The 18,686-nt window shown below is 42.3% G+C and overlaps 4 protein-coding genes across 5 annotated transcripts in view; all 4 read left to right on the forward strand.

The window, feature by feature from the left end:
• Nucleotides 1-396: 396 nt before the first annotated feature.
• Nucleotides 397-5,342, forward strand: LOC134177420 (uncharacterized). Its single transcript, XM_062644195.1, has 9 exons — nucleotides 397-424; nucleotides 1,275-1,559; nucleotides 1,857-2,141; nucleotides 2,899-3,099; nucleotides 4,175-4,255; nucleotides 4,323-4,379; nucleotides 4,438-4,569; nucleotides 4,631-4,672; nucleotides 4,818-5,342. The coding sequence occupies exons 2-9, from the start codon at nucleotides 1,301-1,303 to the stop codon at nucleotides 5,150-5,152; spliced, it is 1,392 nt and encodes a 463-aa protein (XP_062500179.1). The 5' UTR covers nucleotides 397-424; nucleotides 1,275-1,300; the 3' UTR covers nucleotides 5,153-5,342.
• A 158-nt stretch (nucleotides 5,343-5,500) lies between these two features.
• LOC134177107 (uncharacterized) lies at nucleotides 5,501-9,542 on the forward strand. Of its 2 annotated transcripts, none has more exons than XM_062643830.1 (8): nucleotides 5,501-5,530; nucleotides 6,480-6,813; nucleotides 6,884-7,177; nucleotides 8,153-8,314; nucleotides 8,412-8,555; nucleotides 8,619-8,678; nucleotides 8,745-8,882; nucleotides 8,950-9,542. In XM_062643830.1, the coding sequence occupies exons 2-8, from the start codon at nucleotides 6,696-6,698 to the stop codon at nucleotides 9,258-9,260; spliced, it is 1,227 nt and encodes a 408-aa protein (XP_062499814.1). In that variant the 5' UTR covers nucleotides 5,501-5,530; nucleotides 6,480-6,695; the 3' UTR covers nucleotides 9,261-9,542. The 2 variants fall into 2 exon arrangements, with proteins under 2 accessions (XP_062499814.1, XP_062499815.1); XM_062643831.1 differs by having other exon boundaries at nucleotides 8,156-8,314.
• Nucleotides 9,543-14,646: 5,104 nt separating this feature from the next.
• Nucleotides 14,647-17,765, forward strand: LOC134177769 (uncharacterized). The gene is made up of 7 exons (XM_062644547.1): nucleotides 14,647-14,852; nucleotides 15,264-15,413; nucleotides 15,472-15,697; nucleotides 16,429-16,484; nucleotides 16,915-17,181; nucleotides 17,240-17,377; nucleotides 17,650-17,765. Exons 1-7 carry the CDS (start codon nucleotides 14,780-14,782, stop codon nucleotides 17,763-17,765), a joined length of 1,026 nt encoding a protein of 341 aa, XP_062500531.1. The 5' UTR covers nucleotides 14,647-14,779.
• Nucleotides 17,766-18,216: 451 nt separating this feature from the next.
• Nucleotides 18,217-18,686, forward strand: part of LOC134177770 (uncharacterized) — a 3,870-nt gene continuing 3,400 nt past the window's right edge. The window contains exon 1 of the mRNA XM_062644548.1: nucleotides 18,217-18,325. Within this exon, the coding sequence (XP_062500532.1) occupies nucleotides 18,217-18,325 (109 nt within the window). The remainder of the gene's footprint in view (nucleotides 18,326-18,686) is intronic.

The following is an 18,686-nucleotide window of genomic DNA, read 5'->3' on the forward strand; positions in this document are numbered from 1 at the left end:
AGATGTCGCGCGCGCGCGTGTGTGTGTGTGCGCGTGTGTGTGTGCGTGTGCGTGTGTGTGCGTGTGTGTGCGTGTGTGTGTGTGTGTGTGTGTGTGTGTGTGTGTGTGTGTGTGTGTGTGCGTGAGCGCGTGCGTGTGTGCACGCATGAACATCCTCTTTCTGCGAATGACAACTTGTCATTAAGAAGGAATGATGCAATAATTAGCACTCACTAACTGCAATACCATTGGCTGACGTCAGACCATTAACAACCACAACAATGAAAGTATATTTTACGTTGCACAGAAACAGTATAGCCTGAATCCAGACGACAACCAAGCATGATATCTTCAAAGAGACGCTGCTCGTCTCGATCTTCCACGCGGTTATGCTTCGACCTACGTCACTGTCTTTCACTGCTTGTGCTGATCAGTTCCGTCAAAGGTAAGACAAGTCATGGGGCTACGATTTCGAGGTTTGGACGGCCAAACATTACAACTTTTAGCATTTGTGGGTAATGCAATGAAGTAGAAAAATGTTGGGGAGCCAATGGTCTTTGACTTCCACGGTCCCTACGCCTATCTAGGAAAGCAATTGTACGTACATGTAACTCACTCCCAACTACATGTCACTTCTTTAGGTATATTTAGTCAACTAGACAACTGGCGGCTAAAGAAATGTATGAAGATACGCAGTACGCGTGCAGTATATCATGCATGCCAGATGGTGTGTGTGTGTGTGTGTGTGTGTGTGTGTGTGTGTGTGTGTGTGTGTGTGTGTGTGTGTGTGTGTGTGTGTGTGTGTGTGTGTGTGTGTCACTTTTTTGCATTAGCACACGACCAGCATTTGTAAACGTTCACACGGTAGATAAAAATTTAGTCAAGTTGTCGCTGCTTTCCATCGGACACACACATTGCAATTTCACTATCACTACGATTGACGGAAATTGACAGGATACAGAGACAATAGAATTTAATTATGCTCCAAATCGAAAATTATTTTTTGACAATTGAAAATCAGATAAAGTTTATTACAACTTTTTACTTGGAATTTATCTTTTAGTAGTACATGTACTTACACCGTCTATTTCAATTTTGTGTGTATCAATAAAATTAGACATCCCAGATGTCTATGACGTACTCTGATGTTATCCCGCTGTGATTGTGTGTGTCACTGTGATAATAATTCTGTTGTAATCTTGTAAACGAATGTCTTTCTATACACAGATTAGACAACACAATAAAATATTTTAAATATTAAATTACATTGTTGATATTAATAAATAATTTTGCAGCTGTTCCGTCGTATGTTCTCTTGGAAATGGGTGTGAACCAAGTGTATGAGGGGATAAGGAAGAGAATGGCGTGTTTGACGGTCGTGGGCAAAATTCCCGCAATTGCTTCAACTGCGGAATGGCTATTTGAAGGAAGAAAAATGACGGCAGACTCTCGCGTTACAATACAACATGGATATTTGACAATTACTTCAACACGTGGTTCGGACACCGGAAATTATAGATGCACAGAAAAACTTAATGGTCGTCAGACAACTTCTGCAGCCAAAAAACTTACAGTGTTTAGTAAGTGATGTGTGTGTGTGTGTGTGTGTGTGTGTGTGTGTGTGTGTGTGTGTGTGTGTGTGTGTGTGTGTGTGTGTGTGTGTCTGTGTCTGTGTCTGTGTCTGTGTCTGTGTCTGTGTCTGTGTCTGTGTCTGTGTCTGTGTCTGTGTCTGTGTCTGTGTCTGTGTCTGTGTCTGTGTCTGTGTCTGTGTCTGTGTCTGTGTGTGTGTCTGTGTGTGTGTGTGTGTGTGTGTGTGTGTGTGTGTGTGTGTGTGTGTGCGCGTGTGTGTGCGTGCAACCCTTCCACTATGATTCTAGGAAAGATGCCCGAAGACAAGCCACCAAAACCGTTAGTGTCTGCACAGACTGGTAGAAACGTGACATTGATATTTGGCGGTCGCAACTACGTTACGGTGAAGTGGACGAAAGACGGTGTCATGTTCAAACCGGGAAAAAGTGGCTACGCTCGTTTTCAAAACGAGGCTTCAGAAAAGGGACTCGAACTTCATATCACTGATGCTGTAACGACAGACAGCGGAACGTACGTATGCGAGCTGCACAGTCTGACAAGTCAGAAACGACAAGTGCAGCTGCTAGTGGAAGGTTTGTATGTATAATTGCATGAGATTGGTAGCTCTTAGTTGATAATTTATAATAATAAATTTATTAGTATCTAATCTATTAGCAAATAATTTAGTAGATTCTAATTTATTAACAATTAATTTATTAGTATCTAATGTATTAGTAAACGTTTGGTATGTGTATTGTACTGATATTTCAATTATTGGAGACTAAGGCTCTGTCTCTACTTGTTGCTCTTTAATGAATAATTCATTAGAGTCTAGTTTATTAGCAATTAATTTATTTTTATTCAATTTATTAGTAAATAATTTATTAGTATAAATAATTTATTAGCAATCAATTTATTAGTATAACTAATTTATTAGCAATTAGTTTAGTTTATTTTATTTATTAGTAAATAATTTATTAGCAATTAATTTATTAGTGTAACTAATTTATTGGCGATTAATTTATTAGTAAAAATTTATTAATAATTAATTTATTAGTATCTAATTTATTAACAATTATTATATTAGAGTCTAATTTATTATTATCTAATTTATTAACAATTAATATATTAGAGTCTAATTATTTATTAGCAACTAACTTATCAACAATCAATTTATTAGTAGAACTAATTAATTAGTAACTAATATATTAGTAAATAATTTATTAATAATTAATTTATTAGTATCTAATTTATTAGCATCTAATTTATTAACAATCAATTTATTAGTAGAGCTAATTTATTAGCAGATAATTTATTAATGGCTAATTGAGTTTGACTCTATAAACTTAGTTACACCGTCTACCGAGGTTGTGACCGTGTCAATGTCAACAGATGCCACCAGTGAGCCAATACAGACTTCGCGTCTTCCAACGACTGTGCGAGTTCAACATTACACAACACGTTTCGACAGCACCTCTAGCAAGACAACTAGCAGCACGCCCGTTTCATCAGTCAATACACACGCATCTATTACGGACACGCCTACCGTCGGTATACATACAATGTAGCACCGGCGAAGCTGACCGCAGATCACGCCCATTTCTCACACGCAAAGCCACGCCCATTTTCTCCTTTATAGTTCGCAAGGCATCTAAGTAAATTATTATCAATTTCAGGTTACAAATAAACTGTCGGACTGAGTACCGTCAGTGTGCGTATAAAGGAGTGAAAACACTGTTACCGTCCGTGCCAAAATGGTTTTCATGGCTCGCTGCGATCGTCGAAATTAAATGGCATCTCGATGACAATAGAATCTAGAAGACCGATTCAGTGCAAACGACGTTGACCAATTTTAGCATTTCGTAATCTAGCGAGCAATATATATAGGTCTAGCTATAGTTTTTTAACTAAATAGATAGAATAAACCTGTGGAGAAAGTACCGTGGAGTGCAAGCAAATCATTAGGTAGCAGAGCCGCTGGAGATTCCATTCTCCGGTCAATCGGGTTGTCGACCGTAATTAACTAGACTTACTTGAAAAATAATTGATGGATAGGCTCCTGCATGCCTTTTTGATGCGGTCTTCCTTGACTCTGCCATTGCCGGATAGCGAAGTCTCAAATAAGTGATGGTCATGCGCACTTTAAGTGTCCACGACTTTGCGACACCGGTTTTACTTTAGCATACTGAAACGATGATGTGTATTGTCGCAGACATCTAGTTAACGTCGTCGTCGATCGTCTACATACTACTCTGAGTTTAGGCGGACTGTCACTGTTTAGTAACTTAAAATTGTAGTTCTGATTGAAGCAAAGTGACACGCCCAAAATGTTTGGGCTATAGCCTTCCCCAGCCCCCTCCCTCCAACGCTACGCCGGTGACTGTCTAGTATAGATGTTGCACATGTATGCGTGTTGTGTGTGTGTGTGTGTGTGTGTGTGTGTGTGTGTGTGTGTGTGTGTTTGTGTGTGTGTGTGTGTGTGTGTGTGTGTGTGTGTGTGTGTTTGTGTGTGTGTGTGTGTGTGTGTGTGTGTGTGTGTGTGTGTGTTTGTGTGTGCGTGTGTGTATGGGTGTTGTGTGTGTGTGTGTGTGTGTGTGTGTTTGCAATTTTGCTTTACACATTGCAGACTTCCGTAAAGTCACACCATCTAATACACGATCGACTACACCATCAACTTCCAATCCAATCACTGACAAAATTTCTCAAAGTTAGTATCGCTGTTTGTAAGACATCTAGAATTGCAAAACCGACGGTAAATTTTTTGCAACTTTTAGACGAATCTCAGCCTTTGATAGCGCTTTCTACGTGTGGAAAAACGGCAGAACGAACGCGTACGTAAGCAGTGAAGGCATATGGACCGTAAAAATTTGTTTAATTTTTTTATTTTAGAAATTCCGAAATGGATGCTAGTTGTCATCGCAATCGGTTGTCTCTCTGGTGTGTTTTCTGCTTGCATAGGCGTGATCTCCGTCGTCAAACGCTGTCGGACTCGGAAGCGTCAAAACATTAGTAAACATTCAGGTTTGACTGTTTTAATTATTTTTTGATTGTCTTTCACTCTTTGAGTGTAAAGTTTGCATAGAAATTCCAGAAGAATGCGTACGCCAAAGAGGAAGAATTTATGGTGATTAGCTTCGGCTTCCCAGACCCGTGTAGCGCCAATAAAAATCGGCGCGGCCGTCAGACGGGTCTGGGAAATCGAGGCTAAAATAGATAGCTGCCTACATCGGCTGTTGTTTGTGCAATTATCTAATTTTGACTTGCTCTAGACGTTTCTCGACTGTATGAAACTATTCCTGAAGAAGCCAATGGCAAAATCGGACCGTTTGTTACAGTGCCAACGACAGTCGGTTGTGACGTCACGTCTTTGAACAACGTCATCGATGCAACATGTCCGAACCAGTACGAAACGGACGACTTCTCGCTTGAACAAGAAGAAGACCGCACTGTTAGTACGCGTACGTGCAACGTCGCAATACAGCAAGATCATTCGACTGTGCAGCGGTGCATTGATCGGTCACGTGACCGACAGCCTTCGGTCATTCCTCATTATGTCAACATACTACCTGCGACGACTGACGTGTCGGTGCACGCAGCAATCTAATCAAGCACCGTTACACTCGTTGTCACGACAATTGATTGACTATTTTTGTGTCACGTGGTTTGGCTGGACAACTGCTAGCTAGCTAGACAGCTAATAGTAAAAATGCAGTAGAATGATAGAGCATGCATGTTTAGCCTAAGAGTTTACGTGAGTAATAGTTGCGCTTTATTATAAAACCTTAATGAATCGATTATTGTCCTACACCATCAGGAAGCTGTGCCACGCATAGGCGCATGCGCATTGTGCGGTACCACATCCTCTTTTAGTAGTTTCAGTAAGCAGCCTACACATGCGTGCAAGTAGTATTTGCACTGACTTTCTCTCAGCGCTTCAACTAGATGTTTGTGCAGCGAACGAGCACTGACGTGACGGCCCTGGGTAAGTGTCTGTAACTAGTACCTAGAATTTCTCATTTTTTCTTTCTTGAAAATGTTAAATAAGTGTTGTCATCACTGGGTGTAGGAAGCAGGAGAGTAGAGAGGCTAAGCCTTTTCTTAATGGAGCTATTTTGGGGCTGCCACAAACGTGAGAGGCTTTATGAGGTCCGGACCAGCGAGGCTAATTAAATTTGCGCCAGCAACCGAACTGCATGTTCGTTTTGGTGTATCCAGGGCCGGATCCAGAGAGATTCACCCCCTCTTTTCCAATAGGCGTGGTTCAATAATTTCATATAATTTCATTAGAAAGAGAAAATTAGTAATGCTATATCTAGATAACTGCTAACGGTGAACTCCCTCTTTCAAAAATTCCTGGATCCGGCGCTGCTATCATTATGTTTTAATAAAGCTACGTAACACTTGTGCATACCCTGAGCAGTTCAGACACAAAAGAAGAAAGTTGGGACATTTCGGAAATTCTGTTCACCCGTATGTCGTCCACTGCGCAGCTCTCCTGCTCGTAAACATCTTTCTTCGCCACTGCTTAGGATTAATTACGCACTGCTCAGATGAATTCTTGTGTTGCTTCACTGTATCTCAGTATTCAGGCTTTGGCATGTAGAGGTGTGCATGCGTAGGTCTCGGAAATCGAGTGCATGTCAGGTGACAAGGTTTTCACAATAACCATCCTATCTGAAGTCATACGACAGCTGTAGCTATTTTTCTTTGGTGTAATACTTTGTTTCTGGGTATTGCCTAGTCACTACTTAAGATATACAGTTACGGTAACATTACTAATCTTTAGTCAAAACATTTCTGAAAACACAATTGAGGTCAAGGTGGAACAAGAAAACGAAAGCGCTGTCTATTTATAATTTTTTGTTTTGTCGATTTATTTCCGTGTTCCTGCTGTCTTTCACTTTCTTCACACGAGGACAATGTGACTTTAGCGTACAGCCGGGACTTCATGAACCGTGTGCATATTACCGTGGGACGTTCGAGTGTCAATCATTCTTCCCGATTTGACAGGCGGCTTTCGCTACTGTTGACAACAGAACTCGTTTTTTTGCTTGTTCTCGCTCCTAGACTTCGTCAACACATTGCGTTGTACTACAACATTGCATCAGGTGATTTTCCCGCCATCACTGCCTGCCCTGCCTAGCCACATGATGAGATGCTTCAGTGGGATCGACTTGCTCTGTACAAGCATCTACAAACGTCTAAAGCAACATCCTACTCTGCTTTTTGCTATAATTTTTCTACATGTTTTTGTGTGCGGTGAAGGTGTGACGCATTGCAATTAAATGGTGTGAATTAACGCATTTTGTGATATTGTCTCGCACCTAACTTGCAGGTGATGGGGTTTCTGTGTGGCTGAATGGCAAAGCTTCGTCTGGCGCTGCAGTTGCGGGTGAGAACGTCAAGTTTTTCTGTGTTTGGAACGATGACGACCGTCCGGTCGTCGTAACGAGATGGGAATTGGACGGACGAGAACTGACGATGAACTATCACGTCAGAATGAGACCTTCAAGAACCAAACACATTTTAGTGATAGTCTCGGTGCGACTGGTAGACAACGGGACGTACAGTTGCGTGGCGGACCGTAACGGGACGGAAGTTACCGCATCGCAAAGTCTGACCGTTTACCGTGAGTAATCGTGATAATATTACTAATGATTCTCGTCTTTAATTAATTAATAGACGTCAGTGGCAACTGTTTTTGCCATTCGCAACTGCTGTTATTACGCGTCCTATACGCCTGTTACGTATGCGAGAGTTGGGGACGATGTTACTCTTGCATTTAATGTCGCGGTGCATGAACACTACATGCAGTACCATCTTTTGGTCGAAGAACAACATCTGGATGCATGCAGACTCATGCTGTCACTGGCAAAAGGGAATTTTGTCGCTTTCGATTAACCGACAAGGAATCGATGCTCTAGATCGGCCGGGTTGCGCTGACAACGGGACCTACAGTACTACTGTCAGTTTGTTGCTCTGCGAAATGCTAGTCAATATACGTTGAATTCGTGGGAAGATAGATAAACGGAACCTCGTAATTGGTGCAAGCACACACACACACACACACACACACACACACACACACACACACACACACACACACACACACACACACACACACACACACACACACACACACACACACACACACACACACACACACACACACACACACACACACTGTACGGGGACTATTTGGTTTCGGAAACTCTTTGCTTTCGGGGACTCTTTGCTTTCGGAAACTCTTTGCTTTCGGGGACTCTTTGCTTTCGGAAACTCTTTGCTTTCGGGGACTCTTTGCTTTCGGGAACTCTGCATGCATGTCGTTGGATTTGAGAACGGTTTGCCCCACAACCGTTTTGGTCTGGATGCAGATGCTCCATTTGTGTTCCAGGAATAAGCACGCTTTCGCATCATTTCTGTAAAGCCAGAGCAGTTGTAGAGTATCGAACAATTGAGACGTACAGAGACCGGAAAAATCGTTCCTGGAACACAATAGTTTCTACTGCGACACTGTCAGTTTGCATGTCTATAGTCAACATGCAATAGTCTCCAAATACAGAACCTCAGCTATAGTGTTTAGTAAACGCCATTTGTGTAGTAGATGCAGCTAATGCAGTAGCGAGCACGTCTCCGAAGACTACAATGAAGCCAAAGTCAACTTCGGTCTTACCTGCTAGCACCAAAGAAGCGTACCATAGTATTACTACAAGTCGCACTTCTTCCGTTTTTTCCGGTACCCATGCCAAATTATCGGAATACGGTAAGGTTCAAGCTTGAGTAAAGACGCATACCAACTATAGAATTGCTCTTGTACAAGACGGTACGTGTAGAGCAAATCGCTTTGCGGTCTTTTCCAGAATTGCTTACCGGTACTTCACTGACTGCCTCCCGGTCAACAGTACCAACCGCTACTAGCATCTCTGTCAATGCAAATACACCAAGCCGCGCCGGTTCGCACGACGCAATCACTGCGAAAACGACACACGATAACGTGTCGCAAGGCTAGCATTATATATATATGTCAGTAAAATGCTTTCGTTTCTATTTTTTCTTCTTTATTCAAGATGGTGGACGTTTTCAGACAGACCGGAACAATTCGTCTTGTCATGTACGACGCAAAACAGGCTAGTTGGCGCATGCACTTCTAAGATAAGTGAAAGCGGACGCGCGAATGATTGCATTTGTTGTAGAAATACCGACGTTTACGATAGTTATCTTAGCACTCGGGTGCTTGTTCAGTGTCGCAAGTGGCGTCGTTTGTGTGGTTGTCAAGGTAAATGGTATTTGGTCTTGGCGAAAAACAAGCGTCGAACGGGATGAAGACAAAGGTGTGTGGCTTGGAAAGGTTTGATTGTGAGATGGTGTTTCTAGCATTACTTAATTGTTTTATATAAGAAAGAGGACTTGTGTGGCGCCCGAACCGAGACGACAATGCAGTTGCCGGAAATGCATTCCCTACTCGTTTCAATGTCTCGCCGCACTATGAGACTATTGCCGGAGAAAAGGCGGAAGACGCAAGGAGGTCGCGCGTACCTGTAGACTCTCGTCCGTCCAGCTGTGACGCTCGCGGGTACATGATTATGCAGCCAATCACAAACGGCGAAAGGAACGACCGCAGCGATTCGCAGCAACCGTCAAGTGCAATAGCAATCAAAGACAACGAACTAGCGATTTCTAAGTTGGAATCGGCGACATCACTGGCCTAGAGCGCCGACGGACACGACCACTTGCCGCTACTTGACTTGTTATATCACGTGACTTGCATGGAGGCAGCCGTCAAACAGTTACGTCACGTTCGAAATTTTACGCCAAGCTTGTGTATATTTTGCATAGTCTACAGCATAGGGTTAGGTCAAACTGTAAAATGTGCACGTGATGTCTCTAGAGATACTGTATATACGTGAACGCTGCTGCCAACTAGACGTTTTAGTTTGTTTTGATGTGACGATCTTGCTTCCGGTATTTCAAACGTGTCTTCTCTAAATCTACAGAGTTGCACTTGTGACCGAGAAAGCCTAGGCGTATTGACTATTACAGTAGACACTAGAGATCGTTTACTGTGCGTGTGGGTTGTTATACGGTACCTTGCACTAGAACCCGTGCGTACGTCGCCTAGAGAAAGGATCACTGATAAAAACTGTCCTTTCTAGCTTCTAATTTAATTAATTAGTATTTTAATATTTAATTATTTAATTAATGTTAGTTATCGGAGCCGACGAAAGCAAAAGTAGACCGGCACAACGCGCGCTAATTAAGAAACGTTGTGAGTTACATCACGTGACTAAGAAATTACAATGCTATTACACACGTATCTGTTTCTCATAAAACAAAACCATTACAAAAACACGTAATTACGTAAGCAACGTTTAAAAGGCTTCATGCGCAATGAATCTATTTTATGTATTTAGTCGCTTATACTTGGAACGGAAGTATTGCATGCCGAGCATGTGATGAAAGCCAAAATTTCGAAATGTTTCACTTGCGAGACCTGCCGCACTGGCTTTGCCGCTCATGATTACTTACTTACACGGTAATGTGGTGATGGCAACGCTAATAGTTTATTATAAAGTTAGACAAATTGATTGCTAATAGATATTAATCTCTATTTTCAACTGTACAATCTGCATCTTCTGTTTCATGTTAGAACTAATCCTACATACTCTACATGTGATTTTTATATTACAGAAATGTTAATGTATTGTCGCTTTCCTGTTACATGCTTAGGTGGCAACTGACTGTTGTCATGGACAATTACTTGTTGGCTAACAATTTTAATGTAAACAGGCACTACTGGCCTTGAAAGTGAAATGTCTTTTCCTAGAACGAAACGTGTAAGGATAATAATATCGCTTCCTTGTAACTTTGTGTTTTGATTCTATGAAATATTTTCAGACAACAAACAAATGTTTGAGTAACATGAAAATATTCGAGCAGGAAAAAATGCCTGATTGTTATGCGATCGGACCACGCACTACAGTATATACGTGTGTGTGTGTGTGTGTGTGTGTGTGTGTGTGTGTGTGTGTGTGTGTGTGTGTGTGTGTGTGTGTGTGTGTGTGAGCTTTAATTACATACCTGGAGCGGAAATACCAATTCAATGATAGAACGTGGTTGAAAGTCGCACTCTGTCGTTATCTCTAGACTGTGGTTTTGGTTCCGTCTTGTCTTTGATATGAAACGAAGCACACAAGTGTCATAGTCGAGGGTCGAGGCTCTAGCTACTTGCCTGTCGTCGATCTCTCCCTACACACTCTCTGCTGCACAACTCACTTGTCTTCAACAGATTCGCAGCTAGACTGGTGAGGTGGTATCTACAAGCTTTACTGATCGGGGCATGTTACGATCTCTTTTCTATTTCCAACGTGTTGGACAGGATCTCTACTAGTAGGCAAGCCGTGTAACACAAGTAGCAACGTACGTGGGAGCTTGGTGTCAAGGCTGTTTCGACTATGACGTGCACTCGGTCTTTTTACGGATTTTTGTCTTTTGTGCTTGTTGATCTGCTGGCTATTGTTAACCAAGGTAAGATGTTTGTGCTAAGCGTTGTCTCTAGGTTCTAACTGCATGCTGTTTATATTACACTTACACCTAGACTCAAAGACAGTGATGGTGGTCTGATATAGCAAGTTGAGAAATTTGATTTACGAACGCAATTAGAGATTTCGAAGTTCTCGAAAGAGATTTATTTTATGATCAACTTATCTAATAAAGAAGCTCGCTGATTGGTTTACTGTACAGGTGTGCGTGTGCGTGTGTGCGTGTGTGTGTGTGTGTGTGTGTGTGTGTGTGTGTGTGTGTGTGTGCGTGTGTGTGTGTGTGTGTGTGTGTGTGTGTGTGTGTGTGCGTGTGTGTGTGTGCGCGTGTGCGTGTGTGTGTGTGTGTGTGTGTGTGTGTGTGTGTGTGTGTGTGTGTGTGTGTGTGTGTGTGTGTGTGTGTGCCGCTTCAGTATTCTTTGCCGTGAAATGCACCTTTAGCGCGCGTCTCTGAAATTCTATTTAGACGTCAAGTTCGTGCATGTACAGTAGAGATTGACGAATTTCAGAAATCTCAAGCTCAGTTAGGTTGCTATATCTAAACTAATAATTTTTCTGTTAATTAATTAATTTAAATCTGTTGACAAACGGTATCGTGCGCTAAAAGCTAACGTGCGCTAAGAGCTCCGATAGTTTTCGATATTGTGTTGTGTGTTACATTTGCAGCTTCTTGTACAATGTTGCACTTAGAAGTAAAGAGATCTAACGCCATTTTCGAGGGAGAGTCTGAAGAGTTTCAATGCAGACGTAAAGAAAAGTTGTCGGTTGTCATGGTGACGAAATGGGAATTCAATGGAAAAATATTGACCGATGCGAACCACCACGTCACAATCAGTCCACCGGACACAAGGCACGTACTTGAAATCAAATCGGCCACAGTAGCAGACAGTGGGAAGTACACTTGTTTTGCACAAATCAATGGAGTTCTGTACCGTGCGTCTGAAAAAATTGCGGTCTACAGAAAGGGTAGGTAATGTCTGACACCACACACACACACACACACACACACACACACACACACACACACACACACACACACACACACACACACACACACACACACACACACACACACACACACACACACACACACACACACACACACACACACACACACACACACACACACACACACACACACACACACACACACACACACACACACACACACACACACACACACACACACACACACACACACACAGTCAATTGTCCTCGTCCTTTATATAAACTTATTGTTATTGTTTACTGTACATGCAGATAAAATGATTACTTATTCTATGCCAGTTACACGAGCAACGGTCGGCACTAGTGTCACTCTGAAATGCAAGAGTCGAAATCACATGTACATAAGTTGGAGTAAAAATGGGACCGACAGTGTTTTGCATTTCAAGTCGAGTACGGATAAACATGGATCACGACTTTACATAAACAACGTAACACGTGCCGACAACGGAACATACAAATGTCTGTTTCTACCTCCAAAGGGACCCTTTGTATACAGATACGTCGAACTGGTTGTATTAGGTTAGTGTTTGAAATTGGCAAAGTAAAATAAGAGCATTTGTAGCATGTCTGTTTGAAGATGATGTGGCGGTGACGACTCACTCTACTCAAACTTTCCGTCAGTCAACTGTCGTTGTATCACGTGACCAAGGTCTCACTACAAGTACAAGTACAACAACTAGTCAACCGTCAGAGGCAGCTGCTCGAACAAAAAACGGTAAGTTTGAATCATAGGAAAGCGTTTGTTTGTAATGACGTGTACTATACATACAGACAGGGATGCCACTTCTCTCTCAGTCTCCCGGATTACATCAACAGCTTCACTGTCTGTTGTACCTTCCACTTTAAATTCAATGACTACTTCGTCTCTTCATACCACAGAAGAAAAAGAACTAAAGCGACATGATAATCGCTTGCGTATATTATATTTTTCTAGTAAAACTCTAAAACGGTGTCCAACTGGCGTAAAACTAATTTTCTGTATTTTAGTTACAAGAGGGGCATCTACACCTCAGTCTAGACTGACACAACAACAACCAACTTGTGATTCTGACGATACAGACAACGAACAAGGAGGCAAACGCACATACTCCTACGTAGACTGACTATTGCTAACGTTGTTTTGTCATTAGAGATGTTGCTGAGTGTTTTGATAGTTTGTGTGGCACTTTGCTGTTTGAGTTTCGTTGCGTGTTCAGTCTACCTCACAATGCGATACCACCATCGGAAGACAATCGTATCACAAAAGGATGACAACACCGGTAGGTCAAGCATGAAATTTTGTGCACTGTGAATTCGAAAGTACAAGTACAGGCCTGTTTGTCATGCATGCACCAGCCAAACCAAACCCAGATTCGCTTCGATACCAGAACAACAAGCAAATCATTGCTGCGACAAGCGGAGCAACACTAAAACCATCAGACGAACCGGTTTACGAGGAGGTGCACGGTTTGGCAAACGAGAACGTCGAGCGGCTTGATGGATCATCCAGTGAAAACGACTCCAGTCATGTTTCAGTCCATTTACTCAATGTCGGCACTCCGGGATATCTAGAAATGCTGCCGTCTGACTCTCAAACGACAAACGAGCTGAAATCTCTACAGAATGATGAAAATCGAGCAATCAATTATACTAGAGAAACGATGCAGTATGCAAACGTATCAGGCGAAAACAACATGCCGGCTAGCGACCAGTCTGAGTCGGAAAACTGATGTGCATGCATGCACCAACGCTAATTAGGTAACTAACGGTGCGTACTCAAATCGGTGAGCGACAACAAAATGCTAGGCTGCCAGTTTTAGATAACACGCGGTTGAGGTTGAGTATAGTGCAGCTGTAGTCAGACAATATTGGTGTGGGTTTTTTCTAACTATGTATACCGCGTAGTTAGGCAGTGTCTTATCCGGGTGTCTTACGTATACGTCTCTAGATATATTTACTCTAGAGCATGCGTGTACGTCTACTTCAGTACTTATGTAACGGCACGCAAGAAATGAAAATTATAAATTAACTGTTGCTGTACACCTGTTTTGTCTAGCAATTTGTTCAGTGACAGTAATAAATAACGTTACTTAATTAATTCTATCCCGTCTTGATATAAACTAGATCGTCGCAACAGAGGAGCCTATGCAGAAGAGCTAGGCCAGGGAACTACGTATAGAAAATTCTTCAAACGGCTTCTACCCGGTCTAGAACGTGATTGGATAACGTGGACTTGTATGGTCCCACCTATAATTATTCGATTTAGAAATGTAATCTCACGTATACGTTTACACCATTTCTCACTTATTTTTTCATCATCTGCTATTCTAGCTTCTTTCACAGGCTCTCCTACTAGGGCTCTCCGTGCAGACTTTAGCTAGAACCTCTAGCAACCCTAATTAGTAAGAGGCTAGGCCGAAAATGAGCAGAACCGCTCTATACTCTGCCATGAAACTCTGCGTGAGTCCTCACTACATACGTACATGTTAGGTAATTTACTTGATATCTATTTGTATGTAGATATCAAAGGGAGTATACGTCACACACACATTGTGTACGCGTATCGCTAATATCAGTGCTATCGAATTAGCTAGCGTGTGCGCTAGTGGGCCGGTATCCTCCCATATTCTCACCTGTTTATGTAACACGAATTTCGTCTAGTTGTTCGAGAAGAAATTCGTTGAACAGAAACCACATCTGCCGTGATGCAGTACGGTTTCGAAGTCGCTGTATTGATGAGTTTAGTCGTAGTCATCTACTCTTGCAGCAACAGCTTCGGTGAGTTTGCATGCAGTTTGGGATTTCTTTGGGAAAGACGTTTCTACATACAAACATGTGTACACAGCATGGAGGTAATCCCCTACATATCCGGCGATGTCGTTGCCTGGTCTTGACGCGGCGGTAGGGTCTGGCTACGCGAGACTAGTTTCCGTTTCAGAGTACACTTGTATGGACTCGTGACCAATCTCGGCGCTGAGGATTGACCATCCGGGATGACGAGAGCGCGGGAGACTGGTCACGAGTCTAGTAATTAGAGATTAAATAATTTAATTAATTAAATTTTTTTGTGTGTGTAACTGTGTATTCTCTCATTTTTGAGAGGCGCTGTACCTAGTGGTAAGAAGTAAAATATATTAATTATATATTATTAATTAATTAATCTGCGCAACGTTTTGTTGGCTCTTTCAGATGTTCATCTATGCGAATACTGTCCATCAGTGCTCACAAACTCTACTAAATCAGCGGAACAAAATAGATCAGTCGAGTTGAAATGTTGTTATAATTATACAAAACGGAAGTTATACGACTGCGAAGCAACATGCAGACCGATTTCACTCGGTGATGTGCAGTGCATGCTGGATATCTTTTCTCGTGTGGTTTGATGTTGTTTCTTTAGATTGTTCGAATTGTTCTTCAAGGGGCAAGCAAGTTGTTGTGAGAAGTTCAGAGCCACTGAGATTTGAGATGCCTTTGAGACAGATCAGGCAATTGTCAAACTTCAATCAATTTTTTATGGGCAGTTGTACCACGTTTACTCTTTACTGTGTGCCACTTGGCAACAGCTCATATGCTTACATCAATTGGAAGTCTGAGAAAAAATTGAACGTTGATCGGTCGAATAGGTGCGTGTGTGTATGTGTGTGTGTGTATGTGTGTGTGTGTGTGTGTGTGTGTGTGTGTGTGTGTGTGTGTGTGTGTTTGTGTGTGTGTGTGTGTGTGTGTGTGTGTGTGTGTGTGTGTGTGTGTGTGTGTGTGTGTGTGTGTGGTGCAATAGCTCAATTGGTTAGAGAGTGCATTTGGAGAATGAAAACATCCGGGGCCTTGCCAGATTGCAGATTCAAGTCACAGTAATGGCGAGCTATGGCATAATTTCCTTAAGCAAGAAACTTACACAAAATTGCTTCTCTCGACTCAGGAGTATAAATGAGTACCTGGTCATTGACTGGGGTGGACATGACTGCTGGCTTGGCAGTCACATTATGCAGGAGACGGGTACGTGTGGGCCTTGGTGTTCTGTCCCAAAGCTGCACCATAGTCAGTGCCCCTGGATGACTCTGGCCAAGCTCCAGGTCGATTGTAGCACTGGCCCTAAGCCTCCACGTAGTGCATGGAGACCCTGTCTCTAGAGGCAGGGGAGCTATCTCCGCAACTAACCTTAAGGTTGACGTCATTCACGAATGACTTGGAGGGCTTGACATTCATCCATTCGTGTGTGTGTGTGTTTGTGTGTGTGTGTGTGTGTGTGTGTGTGTGTGTGTGTGTGTGTGTGTGTGTGTGAGTGCATGTACACTGCTTTGCGGCAGCTGTTGTGATGATTAGATTTTAGTACAGAAACATCTTTTTGTGTAAACAGGTTAAAACGTCAGGTTTCACAGAAATCAAGACATAAAGTTGCATCTCAAGTTCAAGGTTTGTATTGACAACATAATTGATCAGTAATTTTAACTAGCTGTTTGTTACTCTACACACACAAACACACACACACACACACACACACACACACACACACACACACACACAAACAAACAAACAAACACACACACACACACACTTATTCACTCACACACATACACACTCACACACACACACACACACACACACACACACACTCACTCATTCACACACACACACACACACACACACACACACACACACACACACACACACACACACACACACACACACACACACACACACAGTGACACACAAACAACACACACACACACACACACACACACACACACACACACACACACACACACACACACACACACACACACACAGTCAATTGTCCTCGCCCTTTATATAAACTTATTGTTATTGTTTACTGTACATGCAGATAAAATGATTACTTATTCTATGCCAGTTACACGAGCAACGGTCGGCACTAGTGTCACTCTGAAATGCAAGAGTCGAAATCACGTGGCCGTAAGATGGAGTAAAAATGGGACCCACAGTGTTTTGCGTTTAAAGTCGAGTACCGATAAACGTGGATCACAACTTTACATAAACAAAGTAACACGTGCCGACAACGGAACATACGAATGTCTGTTTGTATCTCCAAAGGGACCCTTTGTATACAGATACGTCGAACTGGTTGTATTAGGTTAGTGTTTGAAATTGGCAAAGTAAAATAAGAGCATTTGTAGCATGTCTGTTTGAAGATGATGTGGCGGTGACGACTCACTCTACTCAAAATTTCCGTCAGTCAACTCTCGTTGTATCACGTGACCAAGGTCTCACTACAAGTACGAGTACAACAACTAGTCAACCGTCAGAGGCAGCTGCTCGAACAAAAAACGGTAAGTTTGAATCATAGGAAAGCGTTTGTTTGTAATGACGTGTACTATACATACAGACAGGGATGCCACTTCTCTCTCAGTCTTCCGGATTACATCAACAGCTTCACTGTCTGTTGTACCTTCCACTTTAAATTCAATGACTACTTCGTCTCTTCATACCACAGAAGAAAAAGAACTAAAGCGACATGATAATCGCTTGCGTATATTATATTTTTCTAGTAAAACTCTAAAACGGTGTCCAACTGGCGTAAAACTAATTTTCTGTATTTTAGTTACAAGATGGGCATCTACACCTCAGTCTAGACTGACACAACAACAACCACCTTGTGATTCTGACAATACAGACAACAAACAAGGAGGCAAACGCACATACTCCTATGTAGACTGACTATTGCTAACGTTGTTTTGTCATTTAGAGATGTTGCTGAGTGTTTTGATAGTTTTTGTGGTATTTTGCTGTTTGAGTCTCGTTGCGTGTTCAGTCTACCTCACAATGCGATACTGCCATCGGAAGACAATCGTATCACAAAAGGATGACAACACCGGTAGGTCAAGTATGAAATTTTGTGCACTGTGAATTCGAAAGTACAAGTACAGGCGTGTTTGTCATGCATGCACCAGCCAAACCAAACCCAGATTCGCTTCGATACCAGAACAACAAGCAAATCGTTGCTGCGACAAGCGGAGCAACACTAAAACCATCAGACGAACCGGTTTACGAGGAGGTGCACGGTTTGGCAAACGAGAACGTCGAGCGGCTTGATGGATCATCCAGTGAAAACGACTCCAGTCATGTTTCAGTCCATTTAGTCAATGTCGGCACTCCGGGATATCTAGAAATGCTGGCGTCTGACTCTCAAACGACAAACGAGCTGAAATCTCTACAGAATGATGAAAATCGAGCAATCACTTATACTAGAGAAACGATGCAGTATGCAAACGTATCAGGCGAAAACAACATGCCGGCTAGCGACCAGTCTGAGTTGGAAAACTGATGTGCATCAGATGTCTGCTTCTTTTCTAAAACTAAATACGTGCATCAGTGTGTTGATTATACTCAACTGTATATTGCATACGCAGACACACCATGACTTAGCACTACTAAAACGTGTGTGTGTGTGTGTGTGTGTGTGTGTGTGTGTGTGTGTGTGTGTGTGTGTGTGTGTGTGTGTGTTATGTAAACAGGTTAAAACGTCAGGTTTCACAGAAATGAAGACATAAAGTTGCATCTCAAGTTCAAGGTTTGTATTGACAACATAATTGATCAGTAATTTTAACTAGCTGTTTGTTACTCTACACACACACACAC

Source organism: Corticium candelabrum, chromosome 3, assembly GCF_963422355.1.
Source record: "Corticium candelabrum chromosome 3, ooCorCand1.1, whole genome shotgun sequence".
NCBI lineage: Eukaryota > Metazoa > Porifera > Homoscleromorpha > Homosclerophorida > Plakinidae > Corticium > Corticium candelabrum.

Excerpts from the sequence above, each read along its gene's own strand:
- LOC134177420 (XM_062644195.1), top strand. The coding sequence starts at position 1,301 with ATGGGTGTGAACCAAGTGTATGAGGGGATAAGGAAGAGAATGGCGTGT. Across the intron at positions 2,142-2,898 it reads AGTGCAGCTGCTAGTGGAAG|TTACACCGTCTACCGAGGTT; the intron begins GTTTGTATGTAT and ends CTATAAACTTAG. Across the intron at positions 3,100-4,174 it reads TACGGACACGCCTACCGTCG|ACTTCCGTAAAGTCACACCA; the intron begins GTATACATACAA and ends TACACATTGCAG.
- LOC134177107 (XM_062643830.1), top strand. The coding sequence starts at position 6,696 with ATGATGAGATGCTTCAGTGGGATCGACTTGCTCTGTACAAGCATCTAC. Across the intron at positions 6,814-6,883 it reads TGTTTTTGTGTGCGGTGAAG|GTGATGGGGTTTCTGTGTGG; the intron begins GTGTGACGCATT and ends CCTAACTTGCAG. Across the intron at positions 8,315-8,411 it reads TGCCAAATTATCGGAATACG|AATTGCTTACCGGTACTTCA; the intron begins GTAAGGTTCAAG and ends GGTCTTTTCCAG.
- LOC134177769 (XM_062644547.1), top strand. The coding sequence starts at position 14,780 with ATGCAGTACGGTTTCGAAGTCGCTGTATTGATGAGTTTAGTCGTAGTC. Across the intron at positions 15,414-15,471 it reads ATGCAGACCGATTTCACTCG|ATTGTTCGAATTGTTCTTCA; the intron begins GTGATGTGCAGT and ends TTGTTTCTTTAG. Across the intron at positions 16,485-16,914 it reads AGTTGCATCTCAAGTTCAAG|ATAAAATGATTACTTATTCT; the intron begins GTTTGTATTGAC and ends CTGTACATGCAG.